The 20493-nt window shown below is 55.5% G+C and overlaps 1 protein-coding gene across 3 annotated transcripts in view; it reads right to left on the reverse strand.

Moving 5' to 3' along the window:
• P2RX3 (purinergic receptor P2X 3) overlaps positions 1–20075 on the reverse strand; it is a 29590-nt gene extending 9515 nt beyond the window's left edge. For 2 of the 3 annotated variants that reach the window (XR_007403581.1, XM_035701839.2), the window contains exons 1-8: positions 19901–20075; positions 11561–11696; positions 11054–11125; positions 10772–10835; positions 9968–10061; positions 9587–9664; positions 8623–8764; positions 8003–8139 (exon numbers count right to left, since the gene is read on the reverse strand). Coding sequence is in view for 2 of the 3 variants with exons in the window: in XM_035701839.2 (XP_035557732.2) it covers positions 8003–8139; positions 8623–8764; positions 9587–9664; positions 9968–10061; positions 10772–10835; positions 11054–11125; positions 11561–11696; positions 19901–20064 (887 nt within the window). In the remaining variant the exon portion in view is untranslated. Of the gene's footprint in view, positions 1–8002; positions 8140–8622; positions 8765–9586; positions 9665–9967; positions 10062–10771; positions 10836–11053; positions 11126–11560; positions 11697–18623; positions 19829–19900 lie in introns of those variants that run through there. The other variant, XM_025452228.3, reaches the window with a different exon arrangement.
• Between the last annotated feature and the right edge of the window lie 418 nt (positions 20076–20493).

The following is a 20493-nucleotide window of genomic DNA, read 5'->3' on the forward strand; positions in this document are numbered from 1 at the left end:
TCCCTAGGGAAGGAATGAGGCCTGCTTGCTGAAAGCATCAATGAGATCCTGAGATTCCTGACGTCTCCCAGGTTGAGTTAAGCACTGTTGGCCTCCGGGTTTCCTCCTCCTGACTTGGCTTCTCTAAATCCTCGCATTCTTTGGATGGAGCCAGTATAAGGCAGTCGCATCAGGCTGTTTCTCTCCCAAACAGAAAGCATTTAGATCTGGCAGGTGGGAGAGTAGGTGCTATTGGTGGGAACCGGCCCCTGTGGAGGGGAAACAGGGTACGGGGGGCGTGGGGACAATCGAGACATGATATGTGTGCAGCACTTCCTCCTGCTGAGTGCTGGGCTGGAGGCTTGCACCTGTTACCTCATTTAGGCTTCACAGTGATGGCCAGGTCGTACAGCTGTTGGCCGAAGGGCTTTGAAATGAGACAGTCCTGGGTTCGAACGGTGGCTCCAAATTAGCTGACATCAGCCGAGGTAAAGCCCTGAGCCTCAGTCTCCCCAGATGTGAAATGGGGGTACTAGTGATGGCCACGGGCTGTGACAGAGGATTCTGTGAGCTGCAGAGCTTTCAGTGCACGGCACCTGGTACTGCCCTGGCAGGTGGCTGTTGAAGCTCCTGGGCCTGCCAGGGGCACAGCTAGGAACTGTACTCTCATGCCAACCCCTGCTGCTCCCCTGACAGACGAGCCAGAAAGGACACTTGACGGCAGCCACAGTGGGCAGGGACGTGTGGCGCTGGGACCATGGGTACGCACAGTGGGCGAGAGAACCACGCCTGCCACCTGCAGCCACTGGGCCCAGGAGGGGTGGGCACAGGGCAGGGCTGAAGCTTCTCTGGTGGGCCCAGCTGCGAGGAGCATTGGAAGGGGGTGGATAGGTCCTGGTGTGCTCACCATCCTCCACTCTGACCCCCACAGGCCCCTTCCAGCCTTTCTTTCTGCTTGGCACGGGGCTTTGGTAAATGGGGGCACTGGGGGGTGCAGAGAGGGTGAGAAGGTGGCAGGTATTTACCCACTACTTCCCTGTGTGGCTGTGCTTCTGTCCGTGGCTGTGCTGCTCCCATCAGGGACCCCAGCTCTCAGCCAGGCTCCTGCTCCTCCCACTGGGGCTGTGGGGCTTGCGGTGGGAACGGCTTCCCACTCTGTTGGCTCCTGAGCGTCTCAGGGCAGGTCTCAGCAACCTTGTTGTGTGTGTTTCTTCACAGTCCCCTGCCGGGGATGCATTCCCACCCGGACCCTCCTGGAGACACCCGTCCTGTGACCAGACAGGACGACCCCAGCAGAGCACCGAATCCAACAAGCTGAGGCCTGACGGGGCTGAGGCACGTGTGCGTGTGTGTGTACACGTGATCTCTCATGCCACGAGCAGCGATAGATAAAGGATGCGTAAGTACAAACACCAATTACCGTGATAAATCATTTGTCAGATGCGTGTCTGCCGGGCAGTGTGGAAGCTACGCTCCAATGTGACAGGCCTATAAATAATAGTGCACGCGTCAGCGGCCCGTTTCCCAAGCCTTCCCCCAGACACCCACATGCACTCCTTCAGACTGTTAGAGCTTGAAGGGACCTCCTCACCTTGAAGCAGCCCGTTTCACGGAAGAGGAAACTGAGGCCCACGGAGGGGCCGGGACTTGCTGAAAACCACACTGAGCATTTATCTGCAGCGAGGCCTGAACCACAGCCTCCTGACCCGAAGCCAGGGCCCTGTCTGCTTCAGCTTTGCTTCATCTTCATTCTGGTTGGCTTGCTCCAGCACAAATTATTTTCCGCATAAATATTTTGTTGCTTGGGTTCAGGGCTATCCGTCCCACGTGATCACAGGAACTGGCCTCGTTCACGTTTGTATCAGCCACAAAGCCTGATGTAATCTGGAACTGGAAGAGATCTCCGGGGCCCTCCCTTCGTTAGCCCTGAGGTTTGCTGCCGGGGCCTGGATCTCCCCAGAGAGGGGCAAGGCGCCACCCCTGCCTGGGGGAGCAGCTGGATGTGAGCCTCAGGAGGGAGGCCCGGGGCCTCAGGAGCATCCCCCGCGCCGGGCTGACGTTTGCAGGCGGTCCACACGCATCTGCTGAATGGAGAAGGCTTTTCTCACAAAGTATGAATCCCTTGGAAGCTCTCAGACATCTGTTTAGAAACGATCTCGTAGAGTGACGGAAATCCCTTGGTACAGCAGGGACACTAAGTGTTAGAGCCGCAGGGAAAACAGCAACAAAGTTTGCCGGGATCCCGGTTGGACTCAGTGAGGGAAAACTTGGGCCGGGGATCTGAGTGTCTGAGTGAAGGAACTGGTGTTCTCGGCGAAGCTTTTGCCTGGCGAGAAGTGATTTTGCCAGCTGAGAAATACTTTTACAGTTGACTTTCTACTGATAGGAAAATATCTGCTGGCAGGCTCATTGCGTGGGGGTGGGGCGACATCCTTGGAGCAGGCTGGGGCGCCTTCCCTTAGAGGGGACCCCGAGCCATAGCGACTTACTCAGATCCCGGGGACCTAGTCAGCCTCAGGGGCGGACGTTTTAAATGGTGGTTGGTTGTTGACCTTTTTAAACATATTACTTTTAATACATCTTGAATGAGGTGGGGAAAGATCAATGGACGTGGAGCTGGAAGGTGTACCTGACAGCCAGGTGGCTATCGCTGCTTGTCCTGGGAGTGACCTTTTTGGCCTCAGTTTCCTTGGCTGTGATGGGGTGTCACCGGGCTTACAGGGGCCTTGCAGTTACCAGCATAGGCTCTGGAGGCTGTTGGAATTTGAAATCCCAGCCAGCACCGTTTGCTGTGTGGCTTCAGCAGGTCACCAAACCTCTGAGTGTCAGTTGCCGCAGCAGCAGCTGGAAGATTCTTTCCCTTCCTTTCCCTTCCGAGGTGATGAGATAATTTGCAAAGAGCACGTGTTGAGTCCCTGGCTCCCAAGCACTCAATGAGGGTTAGCTGCTGTTTCCCACCAAAAACGCTGGTTTGTCGTGAGGACAGGCTAGACATGAAAATTATAAAAGGCTGAATATATTCAGGATCGCTCTGATGGCCTCTCCTCCCACCTCAACCTCAAGAAAGAGGAAGACGGATCTTAGCGACTGCAAAGCAACATACACCCCTGTCGGAGGGGCCTTCAAGCCTCTCTGTGGAGATGAGGGAGGATGGCTGCTTTTTAACACATATTCTATGGCTTTTGGAAGGAGAGAGATCCAGATTGCAGAAAGAATGATCAAAGCCAAGGGCGCGCTTTCGATTCCGTCTCTGTCAATTGGCCTAAGATCTTGCTGAACTGCACGTTTCTGCGTGGAAGCGGAGCGGGCGCCAAATTTCAGAGCTCCAGGAAAGCTGCTGTGGGTACATTTCCAACACGAAACCATCACTAGAAACACCTACAGCACGAGGAACATCTAGCAGCTGAACAAGTGTTTTTCGTCCCAGACACCAAGATAGGAAATCCAAAACTGCCTGGCCTTTTAGTAGCAAAGCTGCCTTAGCAGGGCTCAGGGTGGGAAATAAGAATCAGACATCACTGGACCCACTGTTCTGCTCCTGTGCCATCACCCCAGCCATCACTGCTGGGTCTGTCTCTTCCCCTTGCTCCTTTGTTGCAAACGATGTGGCGGTGGAAGGTGTGCTAGAAGCAGCGGCTATGCAGCGGGGCCCTGGGTTTGAGTCCCGTGTCCCTCTGAATTAAGCCGCGTAATCTTGGGCAAGGCTCCATCTTTAGGAGCCTACTATGGGGGTATGGGTGTGGGAGCTGTGAACCTGTCCAAATAGGCGTGAAAAGGCTTTGCAAACTGACCTGGAGGGGCTCTCCATCTGAGGTCTGGGGATGGGCTTTTAGAGATCTCCAAAGTCTTCAAATTCTATGCTTCCTAAATGCAGAGAAAAAACACTGGAGGGAAAGCCCACTAAACGGTCCAAGATGTTAACTTCCATGGAGGGGAGGAAGACTGGAGGAGGGAAAGGGAGTCTCCACATCATTACTCGTATGCATCCGTATCGCTGGGATTTATTACTCTGACGATGTATTTATATCTTATTTGTAGAAATAAGTTTTTTTTTTTTGAATGAAGATGCCTGCCAAAGTGCTCATGTCTATGATTATGTGCATCTTACTGGGCATTTATTTGGTCCATGAGTTCATCGGGGGCATAGAAAGGGTTAGAGACCTCCAAGTGCTCACAAAGGACACCCTCCTCCCCGCCGGTCCATGCTCCTGCCTTCCCCACCCTGCCCGGGGCTGCCTCCATTGGCGGTCTGTCCAGGTCACAGTGCCTGTCACCACAGCGGTGTCTCCAGGTTCCAGTAACTGCTTCCTGCCCTCGCCCCTTCAGACCTGGGCCGTCACCAATGTCCTGTTACTGGTCCCAGGCCCTGCGCTACCCTTCATGGTTTCCCTGCCCACACCTTTGAAACAGTCCCTTTATTAAACTCTCCTCAAATTACCCAGTCTGTGTGCGCCATCTGTTTCCTGCTGGGACCCTGACTGCTACAGTATTTTTAATCTGTCTTTGTACCATCTCTGCCCGTACACTCACACGTCTTCGCATACATTCCCTGACACCCTCACGCACGCTCCACACGCAGGCACACACCACACTTACACACTCACCCACAGACTTGCACTCATCCCCTCACAAACACACTCACTCGTTCAAAGACTTGCACAACATTCACATTCACATGCACCACCGGCCGCTCCCAGCACCCCAGGGAGATTTTAACCCTCTGGTTAAAATCCTGCTCCTGTGAATGGAAGGTCCACCTGTGATGGGAGAACTGGCCCTTGTCTGCACACCACCCCCTGCCTCCGGGGTGCCCATCACCGATGCGCCACTGAATTGTGACTCTTGCCAGTTCTTCTTCTTTTTCTTTAGAAATGCTGTTCTTGGCCTACTACTAATCCGGATGGACCCACCAATGCCACACTCTCAATGTACTTGGAAAGAGGCTTTGTAAAAGTACCAACTGAAAGTGGCTCCTGGAGAGGTTAGCCATACAGAATAGATATAGGATTAATAGCAAAATCTCTCCACCAAGTTTCAGGTAGGGACAGAGGGCAACTTGAGGAGATCATACACAAAAAAGATTAATTTAGATGGACGGCACCAGGTAATATGGGTGGAAGTTGAAGGGAGACACATTCTGGCTCAATACAAGGTCATCTTTCCAATAATGGGAGCTGTCAAGGGGAGACGGGCCATCTTGTGAAGAAGGGCCATGTCACAGCGAGACTGATGCAGAAAGAGCTGGCACAAAGGACCTCAAAGTCTCCCTAGATGCCCCTGTAACCTTGGGCAAGTCACTTCCCCTCTGAAATTTCCACTTCCTCACTTGTAAAATGGCCACCTCAGTCTAGGGGTACCCAAGGGGTCCTCGACGACTACGAATCCTCTACATCTCTGATCCTACAGGCAAAGAGCTGCAAGAAGTGGGAAGGGGGGCGCATTTGGAAAGGAGCTGCAGAAGTAATTAGTGATGGAAATGCGAATCTCTAGCTGCCTCCCGTCTGAGTGTGCAGATTAAAAAACAAGGCTGACTCTTGGCTGAATGACTGCGTTCCCTCCAGAGCAAATGGCAGCAGTAGGATGTTGAAAAAAATCTGGCCTCTGTTAGAGAGGAAGCAGCAGACCAATTTGGGAGACAAAGGGCCAGACCCTGAATTGTGCCTCGGGCAGCCAGCTTGTCCTTTAGGGTCTATGGGCCTCAGCTTGTTGGTTTTTTAAGTAAGGATGAAAGTTATCAGCCACATGGGCATGTGGGCATGCCTTTTTTTTTTTTTTTTTTTTTTTCCTTCGGATTAAGACATACGAAAGTCCCTAGCCTTTTTGGCTGCATGGAAATCATCCAAGAAAATGTGTTTGGGTCCCAGTTCCCATGTCTACTGGCCATGTGACCTTGGGAAGCTGGTTTCACCCTGTCAAGTCTTTTTGTTTTCTCATCTGCGGAGGGGATTGCGGCATGTACTCCACAGAATGGGTAAGGGACAAGGCGCCAAAGCACACGAAACACCTGGCACACAGAGTGGCGAGGATCGTGCCCACAAAGAAGGAGATTTGTGGGATATTAAGTCTGACTATCATCAGAAACTGCAGTGTGGCCTGTGCTGAACCTGGTTGTGACCTTTATTCTCTGCAGCCTCTGCAACATGAGGGTGGTGGGTGGGCACCCAAGGGAGGGATCTGAGGGAGCTTGGGCAGAGTCCTCAACTTTGTCAGGGATCCCAGATATTCCCCCATCCCAGGGCTATTCTTTGGGCCCTCTGGAAATTCTTTTAAACTACAGGGTGATGGGGGGCGGTGTCAAAATAAGCCACTTTGCCCATTCTTACTCTGGCCTAGTGGTCTTGGTGAGGGGGTTAGTTATCTGGGGTCCACACTTCTCAGCTCCCATAGTCCCCTGGGGGTTAGGCTCACAGGGTTCTTAGACATCCTTGGAACTGTCTGCCCAAATACAATCTAAGCTGATTTAGGACCGGGTCCCCCTCAGGTCCTGCTGTGTAGGGGTGGCGGTGGCGGGCCCAGTAAGGCGAATTGGGGTGGAGAGGCAGCCAAAGCACAGGACTCCACACCATTCCTTCTCTAAATGAAAGAGCTTGTTATAGGGGCACCTGGGTGGCTCAGTGGTTGGAGTCTTCATAATAGTTACATCCTTCATAAGCTCTCCTGCCAAGTAAGTTATTTGGGAAACTCAAGAATTCCCACTGGCCACAGGGAAGTTATGAAGATGAAAACTTTGCATTTTAGATCCTGAGAATTTTATTAATATGTTGCTATTTTAAGCCACCATACAAATATCCTTTGTATTGATTTCTGTGCGATGTACCCACTGAATAAATATGCCAATTTCTGCCAGGGAGCCGAACAGTATTTTTAACCTACTTTAAAATATGTGTTGTTTCCTATGGTTTTTTAAAGTTTGGAGTTGATTATGAAAGCACTTTCAATTTTAAAAAATTCTTCTTTCCAGAGAATATACATATATATTTTAAACTATTAAATATAAAGTGTAATGGGATGTAGTTTCAGATGCAGTTTTGAAACCACAATAAAGGTAAAGAAAAAAAAAAGAAAGGTAAAATGAATTTTTTTTTGCTGTTGTGTGCCATTATATTGGAAAACACCACCACCACCACCACAAAGAAAGTTCAAGTAATAATTCTTTGAATATATAACTGAAATATATTCTTACGTGTACTTTCCCCCCTCATCACTGCCTATTTAGCCAGTGTAGACTGTTTAGTGTATGACACTGTTAATGTAATCAGGGCCCTACTAGAAGTTTCAGTGTCTTCACAAATCAAGGGAAAAAAACAAGCAGAGGGCTGAAGCTTTTCACACCTTGGCTATGGATCCTCATGATAATGACACGATTGCCATTTCGTAGACTGGGGTAGATCAAGGGCTCATTCAGGGGCTTTCGTTTGGTTCCAAATAGTTAGCCCTGGGTTATTCTCTTTCCCTTTTTTCAAAACGGGTGATTGGTGGGGGCTTCGGGGAGAGATTCCTTATGTCTCAGGGCCATTGGGAATATAAACCGGATGATATTTAAAGACTGGTTGGAAGTCTGGGTTGGAACAGCATGGAAGCACTGAAGGCCATGGTGGTTGTTATTTGTGACTCAGAAGAAACTTCCTGGTGATGAACAGAAATACAAAGTTTCCATCTTGTAAACTGATACCACTATTGCCTTTGCTTTGTGGATGGAGAAGAGAAGCCTTAGAAAATCCAGGCACAGGAGAAGGGCTGCCCTGGGAGCTCCTGGGGCACCTTACAGCTTCAGAGCCAGAGCTAAGAAGGGCTCAGCATCATAGGACGCATGTTCTGGGAGACCTTGGTCACGAGGTCTGACTGCTGACCTGGCCTATGATTAGAAAGTCCTTCCCAATTTTGAGCCCAAACCGGCCAGGGGGATGCATGAGGCCTTTTCTTCCTGGTAGGCTTTGCGGCTGCTGGAGGTGTGACTCTTTGGAGCAGCCTGTGCTCCTCCTCCCCACATCCAGGAAACCCGTCCCAGGAAACCCAGCATTACCTAAAGTTGTAGCCTGGGGACACGCTGCTCTTCTCCGAAACGCCATCCAGCCGGGTGAAGGAGTATTTGGGGATGCACTGGTCCCAGGCCCTGTCCAGGTCACACACCCAACCGATCTTAATACCGAGGACTCCACCCTGTGGAAAGGCGCCAGCTGTGAGGAGGATGCGCTGTCTCCATGGCCTGCCAGGGTGGGGACTGGGGGTGGTGACACACAGACACCAAATTCTTCCCATCGTCTAGGTGGAGGGAAAGTGATTTGCTCCCCTGGGGTTGCTTAGGAAACAAAGTGCTGCAGTCTGGGGTGTGGACCTTTGAGTCTCTAAGTCCTGCTTTTATTTTGCGTCCTTTAGCAGCGATCCAGGATCCCTTAGCCATTGGCGGGGGGCGGGGGGGGGGATGCTTTTTCAGGGCGCTAAGGTGAAGCGTGAAGGCCCGGAGGGGAGACGGAGGCTCGGCGCCCCGCAGCCCTGGGGCGGGAGACCGCGCTGAGGCTGCAAGCCCGGTGCAGGCCCGCATACGGCTCTGCTCCGAGGTGGCGCTGCCTGGCCACGGCGCCCTTCCCAGCCCTTCCACCCTCCGCTGGCTAAGCGGCCCCCGGCGCTTCCTTAGGTCCTCACCGTCCTGGCCAGTTTGGCGAAATCCTGCCCCGCAAACTTGACCACGTCCCCCACCCGCAAGATGGGGCAGAAGGGGGCCTTGTCAGGGTGGAAGCGGCACGTCTTCATGTCGGCTGCGGTCAGGTTGGGAAGGAGGTTGCCCCTGCGGAGGAGGAGAGGACAGAAGCAGGGTAAGGGGATGGAGGAGCGAAGACAGGTGCGCACGAGTGTCCCTAGCCTTCCCGGTCCAGGTGGGAGGACCCGGGAGCTGGTGTCTCGGACACTCCAGGTGGGAGGACCCGAGAGCTGTGTCTTGGACACTCCAGGTGGGAGGACCCGGAGCTGATGTCTTGGACACTCGCGGGCTCCGGCACCTCGTCCCTGCATCTCCTTGCAACCCCGTCCCCTTCCCTCCGTATTAGGGTTGAGTATACTTGTGTCTGCTAGCCCCTGGCTCCCAGTCTGGGTGAGGGGGGCGCCCAGGGGGCAGGAGTCACGCCTGATTTCTCTGGCACCTCTGTGGTGCCTGGTGTCACCCTCTCTCTGCGTATGCTCGATGTCCACCAAGGACTTGCCAGATGAAGGAGTCATAGAAGTCCTGACTGGCCAGTGGAGAAGGGACACCGCCCTTGGGCTTGAGGTGGGAGGGAAGAAGTGGGATGGGTGCCTTGGGCCCCAACCTTCGGAGGCATCGGGGCTCCAGGCCCAGGCTGAGCCTGTCCCTCACCCGCCTCAAGCAGAACTCCCATCTGGGTTCTGAGCCCCAAGGTGGGAGGCTGGCAGAGAGGTGGACCTCAGAGCCCACCTAACACTCGGTGCTCAAGACCAGCTTGGAGATTGGGAACAGGAGCCCTAGGGAGATGGGAAGAGGGCAGGAAAGCACAGAGAACTGTGTGGATGGGCTTCTCCACCCCTCTGAAAACAGGCTGGCAGGGTGGGGTGGATATACCCTGCTTTCTGCTTTAGGGAGGGAGCTGGGACTCACTTCTCAAAGTTGAAGAGGGGGAACCGGATGCTGTTCTTGATGAAAATGGTGAAGTTCTCGGCTTCCATCATGACAGGCCTGTGGGTGAGAGCAAGGAGGCCCTGGCTTCTTGGGAAGAGGAAGGGGAAGCAAGGGGTTTCCCCCCGAGGGACCACCTCTCCCCGTGGATGTTTCCCACCAGACACCTGGTCACAGCCTCTCGGGAGCCCAGGGCTGGAGGGTGGGGGGAGGTAGGAGAGGTGGGGGCAAGGTGCCATCCTGAGGCCACTTCCCCAGGGGCCTAGGAGCGGACACCGCTGGGGGTGCCCACGAGACCCTGTGCAGGCTCAGAGATGCAGAGCTGCGCCTATGGGCAAAGCAGAGCTGGGGTGGGGGCCTCACATTTCCACCGTGTCCACCTCGGTGGGGCACCAGCCCTGGATCTCACAGGTCCGGAGCGTAGAGCTGTAGTTCACGCAGCGGCCCGTGAGGATCCCTGTGAGGGGGAGCCACCGGGCTGGGTGCCTGCCTGGCCCTTTGCTACCCCCTTAGCCCACCCCACCTCTCATTGGAGACCACCTCCATTCCGGGACCCCGCAGGTGGAGGGGAAATACAGGGAGGTCAAGGGAGGTGGGCCTGTGGTACAGGAGCCCTGCCCAACTCTCTCCCTCCTCTCCTCCTGAGCTCTAGACCAGGCCAAGGGGAGGAGACAGCCTTCCTCTGACACGTCCCAGGCCCAGCCACCCCAGCCACCCCGGGGGCCCTGTTTCCTTGCTCCCCAGGCAAAGAGTGCCTTCCTTACCTCTGGGTCTTTGCAGCAACTGTTCCTTCTGCCTAGAATGTTCTTTTTAAAGCCCTCCTAGTTGGCAGCTGCCAACTCTTTCCCATCCTTCAGAGCCCATCTAAAATGTCACTGCCTCCAGGAAGCCATTTGGAGCCACGTACCTGGAAGCACTGTCTCTCCCTTCCCCAGCTAGCTCCCTGCTGTTCCTCCCCGACAGCACTTGCTCCCTCCCAGGGCACCTGTCTGTCACCAGCATCCCTGGGCTGTGGGCTCCCCTGGGGGCAGCCCCCATTGGGTCTGACACACAGTGAGCACCAGTACAGGCCAGTTCCCACTCTTTCTCCCTCATGGGGGATGTGCTGTCCTCCAGGGTCCCACGAACACTCTGGGGGCGCGAGGGGGTGGGAAGGGCTGCACTCACCCCCACCCGGGAAGCGCTGAGGCCCACACTGGCTGTCCGACACACAGCGATACTTCTCCTCGCTCTGTGGGGAGACAGGTCTGCAGGTGGGTGTAGGGCCCTGAGCTGGCCCCGGATGAGCCCCTTGGCTCCCAGCGCTCCCCCATAACCAGGGGCCTTTGGGAGGTGGCAGGGGCTGGACCACGGACCTCTGCCTACACTCGTGCCCCTCCCTGCCACCCCTCCGCACCCCCACGGTTTCCTTCCTTGATGTGCTTCATCCACACTCCCTCCTCCCCTCACCTCTGGGCAGAATCCTTGCATCTGGTTTTCGGTGACTATCATCTTGGTGATGATGACAAAGACAGAGGTGCCCTTGGTGGGAGAAGGGAGAGGAAAAAATGCACCAGTGGCAGCCCATGAGGTGAGTTGTACTGTTATCCCCACTCTACGGATGGGGACACTGAGACATAGGGTAAGAGATGAGGCCAAGGTATAAGGGTTAACCAAGGGCAGAGGGGGGTTCAAGTCAGGTCCTACCACCCACCTTGCCTCTCTTGTTCCCTCTGTGTGTGTCCTGCTGATCTGCAGGCTGAGTGTGGGAGGGCCGGAGGGGACCCTGCTGTCCTGCTGCCTAGTGATGCACTCTGGAGGGCAGCCGCCCTTCCCCCCCACCCTGTACCTCCCAGCCACTGGGGAAGGGGTTTGCTGGTCCCTGATGCCACACAACCTGGGATCTCACTGGCACTCTCCTTGCCTTGGCCCAGCATCTGGGCAACCACGTAGCGCCCTGGGGTAGGGGGGCCGTACCTGGGGTGGGGTCACATAATCAGACACGTCCATGACTCTGTTGGCATAGCGTCCAAAGCCTTTTACTTTGGTGACAACCGAGGACTCGATGGCTGTGTCCCGCACCTGGTAAGCCTTCTCGTGCAAGAAAACCCACCTGGGCAGGAGAGCAGGGATGGAGAATGAGAGAGAGAGAGAGAGAGAGAAAGAGAGAGAGAGAGAGAGAGAGAGAGGTCTAGGCCCGTGGTGCAGAGGCCGGAGGGCTTTCCTGCCCCCACGGTAGACCGGCCACACTGGGTGTCTGGCCAGGGGAAGGCCTTTGCTGGAGGGGAGGGACCTCCCCTGGGTTAGCTTACATTGGTGTTTGTCCATCTTTCCCATTTCCTGCTTTCCGAACATGTTTAGACTTTTTTCCCCTAACCCCCCCAACATGAAATTTTAATACTACAGATATCAGCTTATGTGCTGTATGTACATTTGTGTTTTACATATGAGAAGAGTGAGATTTTTTGTAATCCCTCAAGAACAGATTTTCACACCCTTGAGGGCGACATCGCCCCTCTGCCAACGCACTGTCCTTTGCGCGGACCCCCAGGCCACCTCTTTGGCAAGCAGCGGGAGAGAGGACCCGCAGAAGGTCCTAGGCCTCTGGCCCTGAGCATCCCAGGCTTTGCTGGGGGAGGGGGGTGTCCCAAGTGCAGTCACATAGTAGTAGTTCAGTAAACAAATCAGTGAAGGCATCCGGGAGCTGAGCCGGGTGCTTGGCAGGGGCTGCATCTGTGCCGGCGCCAGGTGAGAGGCGGGAGGAGGCAGGAGCAGCGGCTGCCCAACCCTCCCGGCAGGTGAACGGGAGTCGGGGCGCTGGCCTGGGCAGCAGGGCTATTCCTTGGGCTGTGCTGCCACCCCGTGGACGTTTACCTCTGCCTCCCTCCTGCCGCACGCCTGCCCTCCCGCGGAACCAGGAGGGAGGGCCTCCTTACTTCCTTCCACTCGCACCCCCTCCCCGCTCGGCAGCCCTTCCCCAGCAGCGAGAAGAGCCTCTCCAGGCCTTCGAGGGGCCGCATTTCCCATCACAGCCCTCCAGGCTACAGCCACCCGCTGTCTCAATAGCACATTTCCACCCTGCGACCCGTCCCGTTAGCTCCAGGCAGCAGATGCTGCTGCGGTTCCCAGTCCCCAAGGTGCGCCTGAGAGGAGGCCACCAGGTGGGTTTGGGAGATGCCGCGCCCTCTTGATTTTGGAGAAACACCGGTGACGTTTTGTGGAATCCAGGAGCGCACTTTGGGAAATGCTGGGCCAGGGTCATTTTCTGCCTGCCAACCAGGGAGGCACAAGGTTGAGGACGAGCCGCAGGAAGGTGCTGGAGACTAAGTAGTGGAGAGAACACAAAGCTGGGGGAGCTTGGGGCTGGGAAGCTGACCTGAGGACTTCTAAGGAGGGAGTTAGGACTTCAAGCCCAGGAGCTTTCCAACCCCAGAAAGTTGCCCAAGAGCGGGCTGCCTGCAGGAGGTGGGGAGCTCCACGTGCCGGGGAAGACTCAAGGACACGCGTTCAGGTGGGGAGCGGTTGGACTGGATGACCTCTGGAGTCCCCGCAGAGGGGAACAGCTCCCAGGTCATGGGGGGGGTCACAGCCACTTGTGGAACGGGCACCCCTCTGTCATGTTCATGTGCACACAGGCTGACACTCGCAGGAGATTCTGTTGAGTGTTCCGCGAGAGGGCTGGGAGTATCCCATCGTGAGGCTCTTGAATTCCCCAATGTTCTCTCCAGTGGGACAGGAGGGGAGGAGTCACAGCCGGTGGCAAGTGGCTCCTAACCTGTCCCCCATTTTATTCAGAGCAGGCCGCGTCCTGAGGCACGCACCATTAGGAACAGTTCACAGGCTTCTGTGAGGCTCTTATGAACACCTCGCTGGTGTGGACGCGCCTGTGGTGCCGAGTGCTTTATTTTCCTAGCACTTTTCTCCTTTTTTTTTTTTTTTTTTTGGAAGGGGAGGGGTTTTGTCAAGGTCTCCTAAGGATGCATGGCTCACATAGAAATCTCATCCACCTTCCTACATCCAAATGAGTATTACTAGCTCCCGGAGGGGGGGGGTGTCACCCTGTGCAGTGGAGGGCATGAGGCCAAGGGCCCAAACTCCCTGCTTCCAGCTGAGCGCCCCTCTGTCCCCAGCACAAGCCACAGTTGCAATCCGCCCTCTGGAGCCTCAGTGTGCCTGGCCACAGAACGCACACATCTCTTAAGGAGGGATGGAATGCCGTGGTTTCCTAAGGTCCCTTACCCTGTTGTTAAAGTCCAGGAACTCTTGCAGATGAGAAGCGGGCTGCAGATTATTATCACCAGACCAACATAGCCCGCTAAGTGCTCTCTGTGGTAAGGGTTCCTAGAGTCCTTAGCACAACCCCGTGAGACACCTCTGTTGTCATCCTTATGTTGCAGATAAGGAAACAGGCACAGAGTGCTGTGCTGACTTGCCAAGCTGGTACGTGGGTTCCAACCGTGGACATCCTGCTCAGAACCACCTCGCGCCTTGACCCGGATCCTGGTCCCGGTGGTGCTGGCCCTGCCTGTCACTAGGGAGCACATCTCCAGCCCTGGGAAAGTCTCAGGAGGAAGGGCCATAGGGTTCGGGAAGACCAAGGAACCTCTCCTTCCTCCTCCTTCAACGCTCCTCCTTGTGCCCAGTGGGTAGGAGAGGCCACATCAGAATTTCTCAGAGTTAAATAATAAGCGGAAGAATTTCAGTGGCCCCTTGGGGCCCAAGGACGTCACTGGGGCAGCTCAAAATAAGGGAATGCTTCATTTCCAGAATAGAGGGGCTGAGTCTGTCTCCAGAGGCCAGGGCTGAGGAGATGGGGCAGGACCAAGTCTTCAATTCTTGGCATTTACTCTGCTGCTCTGACTTATTTTTTTCTCGTGTTCCTGGTTTATTATTTATAGAGCGGAAGGCGGGTGGCAGCTCCTTGGCAGGTGGGATATGCAGGAAGGAGGCCAGCACCCTTCTGTCCACCCCCAAGGAGTCAGGGAGGAGGCTGGGGAGGGGGCGTGCGGAGTGTGTGCTGTGTGTGCCAAGAGGCGAGGGGCCTCTGAGGAAGGTGTGAGCCTGATGGCGGGGAAGCAGGAGGTGTGTTGGGGAATCTGGGGAAATGATGATAGTTGCCGCCTGTTAGTTGGTCTCCCGTTGCAGGCAAGGCACTCGGCATGTTAGTCCTCCTTGCTGCACTCCGAAACCCACTTTCCAGATACAAGGACTGAGACTTAGAGACATGAGGTGACCCGTCAATGCCCTGCTCCTAGCCAATGTCACAGTGAGGCTTCCAAGCAGGGGGTCCTCCTCCTTCCATGGTCTCTCCATCATGGGGCTGCAGATGGGGGCGGGTAGCGGAGATAAGAGTGAATGCTGCTCCTCTCTGCATCTGTAATATGGGGGGGGTTCCAATAGGTCTTCCCACCACCCTTGTCGCCGAGTGTCCCATGGGGCGCCTCAGGGTGCCATCCTGGGCTGAGGCGATGGGGCGGTGGGCCAAGAAGGTGGGATTCCAGGCCCCTCCCCTGAAACCAGAGCAGCTCCCCTGTGTAACTGCCTTATGTATTGAGCTTCTTTATAGGATTCAAAACGAGGCTTGGGGCCCCCGGGTGGCTCAGTAGGTTGGGCGTCTGACTCTTGATTTCGGCTCAGGTTCTGATCTCAGGGCCGTGGGATCGAGCCCCACATCTGGCTCATGCTCAGCATGGAGATTGCTTGTCCCTCTCCCTCTGCTCCTCCCCTTGCTCTTCCAACCAACCAACCAAATAAATAAATAAATAAATAAATAAATAAAAATAAATTTAAAAAAGATTCAAAATGAGGCTGAGTATTATGAACCAAATGGGACAACTATGCAAATAGTGAGTCTGTGGATTGGGCCTTGCAGGGGGAGGATGGGACAGGGAGGGCAGGGCTGTGAGGAAGCCGAGGCACCATCAGGCACCGCAGGTTCTTCTGATGACAGAGCATCAGACGGCCAGGAATGTCCCTCTGTCAGGAGGTGGCTTCCTTCAAGGACCCTGCAAACCAGCTCAGGCCATCAGTCAGCAGTTCAGGAAACTCAGTAAACTCAGTTCCCAGGGGTCTCCTATTTTGTCCTCAGCTCCCATAGGATCCCCAGAAGAGACTGGCTCTTCGGGAGTCCCACCGCACTGAGGAGACTGGGGTCACCACCTAGATCCAGGGAAAGCCATGAGAGAAACACCACTGGCCTCTCTGTGTACCTGGACGGGTAAAGGACACCAGGGATGAAGTGGGGTCAACTCCAGAAGGCAGCTGAGGCTGGAGCAGGGGTGAGAGCACGTGTGGACACGACTAGCTGGTGTGCTGCTGTAAATGCATGAGAGAAACAGTTGGCTCATGGAACACGTGTCCTAGTAGGGCTGTGCATCGGGTCTACCTCACGGGGATCATACGGAAGACATTCAAGTGCTACTTAATATCACAGCGTCACAAATCCTTCTCAATTCTACTGAGTCAGGCCCTCATCATCTCTCTCAACAAGCCCACACCACCCTTCACAGGGTATTCTGCCTCCACTCCTACCCACTCCCATCCCTTGGTGAGTTAGCCAGAGCGATCTTTCCAACTCAGATCTCATCATCTGTCTTTCTCTGGCTCTTCCTCTCTCCTTACCTGCTTCCCCCCTCACACACACACACACACACACACACACACACACACACACACACAGTTCCTATCCCATCCTTTGCTCCTGGTAAAAGTGAAAGCTCTGAGGGCTTCTGAGGTCTGGCTGGGTCTGTGATCCTACCCCCATCTTACACCACCCTTGGCTTTACTCCCTCTGCTCTGCTGTGGCCATACAGACCTTCTTTTCCTCTCCCCATTTGCCTGGCTCTTTCCCTTCGCAGAGCTGGTGTATCTGCCTCGAACCCTCTTCCTTCCCTTTCTTTTCCTGGGTTGCTCATACTCATCCTTCAAATCTCGGCTTGGGCAGCACGTCTCCAGGAAACCTTGTCTTAGGTCCCCGACTGGGTCAAACACCTCCATACCAGCAGCTCTCCTGGCACTCCCTGTGCATGTCTCCTTCAAATCTTGAGCCACTGTTAAACTGTACATTTGTTTGTGGACATGGTTTGATTTATGCCCATCGCTTGCATCGCAAGCTCTGCGAGGCTGAGGGTGCTGTCTGCTTTTGCCCGTGTTCTATGCTTGGTGCACAGTGCCTGGCATGAAGAAATGCTCGAGGAATTTCTGCTAAATCAAAGACAATGGATTCGTGAAGTCCTAATGGTGCACGGGCTCATGTGCACAGAGATGGGGCTCAGGCCAGGGGGCCGGGCTACAAGCTGCGAGGATGTAACTGGAAGGAGCCTCTCCGTGGGGAGCTGTCAGGCTGGGAGATGGATGGGGTTGGATATGGAGACGCCAAAGAGCCTCTCATGCTTGTTCCTGCAGGCCGGGCTCCAGCCCCAAGGATCAGGGCATCAGATCATATCACGGTGAGGGAGGGACAGGGACAGTGGCAGAGCAGAGCAGGCGGGTCCAGGAGCCACTGTCTACCTTCCATCAACCTTCTGCCCGAAGCCAACAGAGCCAGAAATGTGCTGAGGCAGCCTTTGGACTCACCGGGACCACCACACGGTCTCGCGGCTCTAAACAGTTATAGCCTCGCTTATACGCGTGAACGCAGAACATTTAGGAGTCAGCTCCTAGCCAGGCTCTGGAGATGAGGACACGGCATGTTTGCAAACATTCCAGCTCACACAACCTCGAAGCTGGAAGTAGACTTCAAGGCCAAAGCTCGAATCTCTTCTCTCACATCCCTGAGAGGAGCACCGGCTGCGTGGCCTTGCCTCCAGCAGCCACGTAAACGAGTCCACTGGCTCCCGCAAATCACGCAGGGAAAAAAAAAATCCCTTAATCCATACATGCCCACTTTTCCACGCACATACCACTCCGACCCTTCAGGCAAGGGGGCCCATGCACACGCAGCTCTGGCCCACACGCACGCACACCGGATGTCTTCTTGGACTGGTTTGAATTAACTCATGACAGCCGTCAGTGGTTTGCTCTCTCACACACACAGAACCATTGTCTCAAGGGATGGCGTGAGACTAGAGGCAGGCGCACTGGGAAAGAAAGATCTAGAGGCTTCTGCCTGTCGTTTCTGGCGTCCAGCAGTGTGTGCAAATGACCACAAGGAAAGAACCTGTGTTCCCCCCCTCCCCACCGGCCATTGTCTCCTCCATGGCCCTTGGCACACACACACGTGTGTGTATGTGTGGGGGGTGGACGCCTCTGAAGGTGGGTGCCGAGAGGGGGTGTTCAGACCACCGGCTCTCAAGCAACTCCTGGGATGGGTTATATGGCGCAAAGTTAGGCAGCAGCAGAGAATTCACGCTTTCTGACAAAGAGGAGTGTTTCTGGATTCGTGAGGAGGGACCCGGTATCGTGTTCAGAAAAGCCACCTTTCCCCCGAGCAGCTCTTCCCTTGAGTGTTATCTGTGCCCTCGTCTCTCCCCCTGCCCAGGGCGCAGACATCCTGCTTTGTCCTCCCCTCCAAGAGCAAGGGCTTCTCCCCTTGCCGCCTTCTTTCACCAACTCCTCAAGCCAGGAGGGAAATCCCTCATTCCAAAGTGGTCTAGTTCTGTCCTTCCCACCTCACCGTTGACCTGGTCACCCCATCCCCATCTTCCTTGTGTCGGTGTCTTCTCTTCCCCTTTTCTGTGCTCCCTCTTCTTTTTTGAGACCCCAAAGCATTGGTTAGGGAGAATGGGAAGGCGTGAGGGTGGTCTGTTCTCTGGTGGGAGCAGGAAAGGAAGGAGAGAGGGTCACCTGGGACGTCTCCTGGCTGAGGGTGGCACTGGGGCAAGAACTCCACTTCTTGGGGTGTGTGCCTGGAAACCACTCTCTGACTCCAGAGGATTTACTGGGGAAGAGGACTAATCTGGGGACCAGATCCCTGACTCCGTAGAAAAGACTGTTTCTTCCAAGAGAGGAAAGGCTCAGGCAGCTGGACAGCAACAGTGAGCGGACACCAGGCAGCAGCACCCCACCACCCTGCTAGGACCCAAAGGGCCACAGGACTCACCCCACAAAGTAGGAGATGATCAAAAGCTGGACTGCCCGGTTGATGACCCCAATGGTCCAGCTCTTCACAACCACCGACTTGGTGGTCTCGTAGGTGAAGAAATCTGACACGCAGTTCATACTGAGAGAGCGCTCGGGGGCCACTCAGGAGGGACCCAGTGGTGGCCTCAGGAGGGACAGGTCCTCGGGACAGGGAGACAGAGCTCAAAGCCTGGAGGGAACCGCTTGGAGGGGAGCCTGGTCCTTTAAGTCAGGAGACCCTAGCGCAGCGCCCAGGCTCTCTCTGCTCTTGACACCCTGGGCTGCCAAGAGTCCAAGGCCAGGGCGGGGGACCCCCTTTTTGTTCGTCTCCACCCCACTCCCCTGTGATGTCACGGCAGGGGTGGGGTCTCCAATCCCCGCTCCTGATTGCCTAGGATGCAGCTGGCTAGGGCCCTCTGGGAGTCATGTTTTATCTGCACTCTGTCTACCCTTTCTGTTCCGTGCTGCATCTTCCTCCCTGCTCACCAGCCGCCTCACGCTCTCCTTAAAGCCCCCTGCAGTGTCCCAGCCCCAGCCACTGAACTGCCTTCCCCAGGCTGAGTGCCTGCCTCATTCGTGACTCTTCCCAAAGCCACGCAATTCAGTGGCCATCCGCTCCCTTTCTGAGTCGTCTCCAATACCGTGGGTCAGGGGGAAGGGTCTCTTGAATATTTCTCTGGATCTCCTGGGAGGGAGTCGTAGAGTTCATGTCCCTAACTCAGGTTGGCAGTGGCTGAGCTCGCCCCGCAGCATAGCGTCAACCACATTGGAGTGTTTGCTTTTATTTTGCTTTGTTTTCCTGTGAGTTTCCTTAACTGAATCGTTTGTTAGATAACATGCTCCTGGGAGGCTGGGGCTGTTTCTGTCTTGTTCACTAGTTTTCTAAAATCCTAGAACCGGGTGGGGGTTCGGGCCATATTGAACGTATGCTGCTGGACAGGGCTGCGTGGCCGTTTCCCGGAGGTTAGGGTCACGAGTTCAGGGAGCAGCAGTGCATGCCCGCTGCCTCTCAGGCCAGCGTCGGGTTAGCAAGCTGGCGGAACCAAGTCAGATTGTCAGGAAGTCTTGGACTTAAATATTCTGTCCTAATGTCTTCACGTAGGACAGGTGCCACCAGTCATTCTGGATGTAGACTCATCGTGATTAGGGCAGAGGAGAGCTGGACCGGGTGGGGTAATAAAGAGATTTGGGGGCCCTGGGCAAATCCTCTTTGGGCCTCAGTATTCTGATCTGCAAAGGAGGTAGGAGTGGACATACCATTTCTCCCAGGCCTGGCCTCCTCTGATTTTATAAGATGTGCCATCACGCTGATGCCGAGATCCTCCCTCTGCCATCCACGCTGGTGGGGACCCCTTTCTACCATCCACGCTGCTGTGGGGACCCCCCTCTGCCATCCACGCCGGTGTGTGGGGACCCCCCATGCCATCCACGCTGGTGCGGGCACCGGGGACGCCCCCCACCCACACTGGTGCGGGGCCCCCCTCTACCATCCACGCTGCTGTGGGGACCCCCCTCTGCCATCCACGCCAGTGCGGGGACCCCCCCCATCCACACTAATGTGGGGACCCCCCTGCCATCCACGCTGATGCGGGGAACCCCCCCCTCTGCCATCCACACTGATGCGGGGACCCCCTCTGCCATCCACTTCGGTGCGGGGACCCCCCCCCGCCATCCACACTGATGCGGGGACCCCCCGCCATCCACTTCGGTGCGGGCACCGGGTCCCCCCCTGCCATCCGGCAGGTCTGACCGTGACCCCCCCCCGCCCCCGCCCCGCCCCCCGCGGACCCCGCCGGCCACCACCCCTACATGGACTGCGGGCTTCGGGAGGGAAGTTTTGGGTGCGGACA

Source organism: Canis lupus, chromosome 18 (genome assembly GCF_003254725.2).
Source record: "Canis lupus dingo isolate Sandy chromosome 18, ASM325472v2, whole genome shotgun sequence".
NCBI classification, from domain to species: domain Eukaryota; kingdom Metazoa; phylum Chordata; class Mammalia; order Carnivora; family Canidae; genus Canis; species Canis lupus.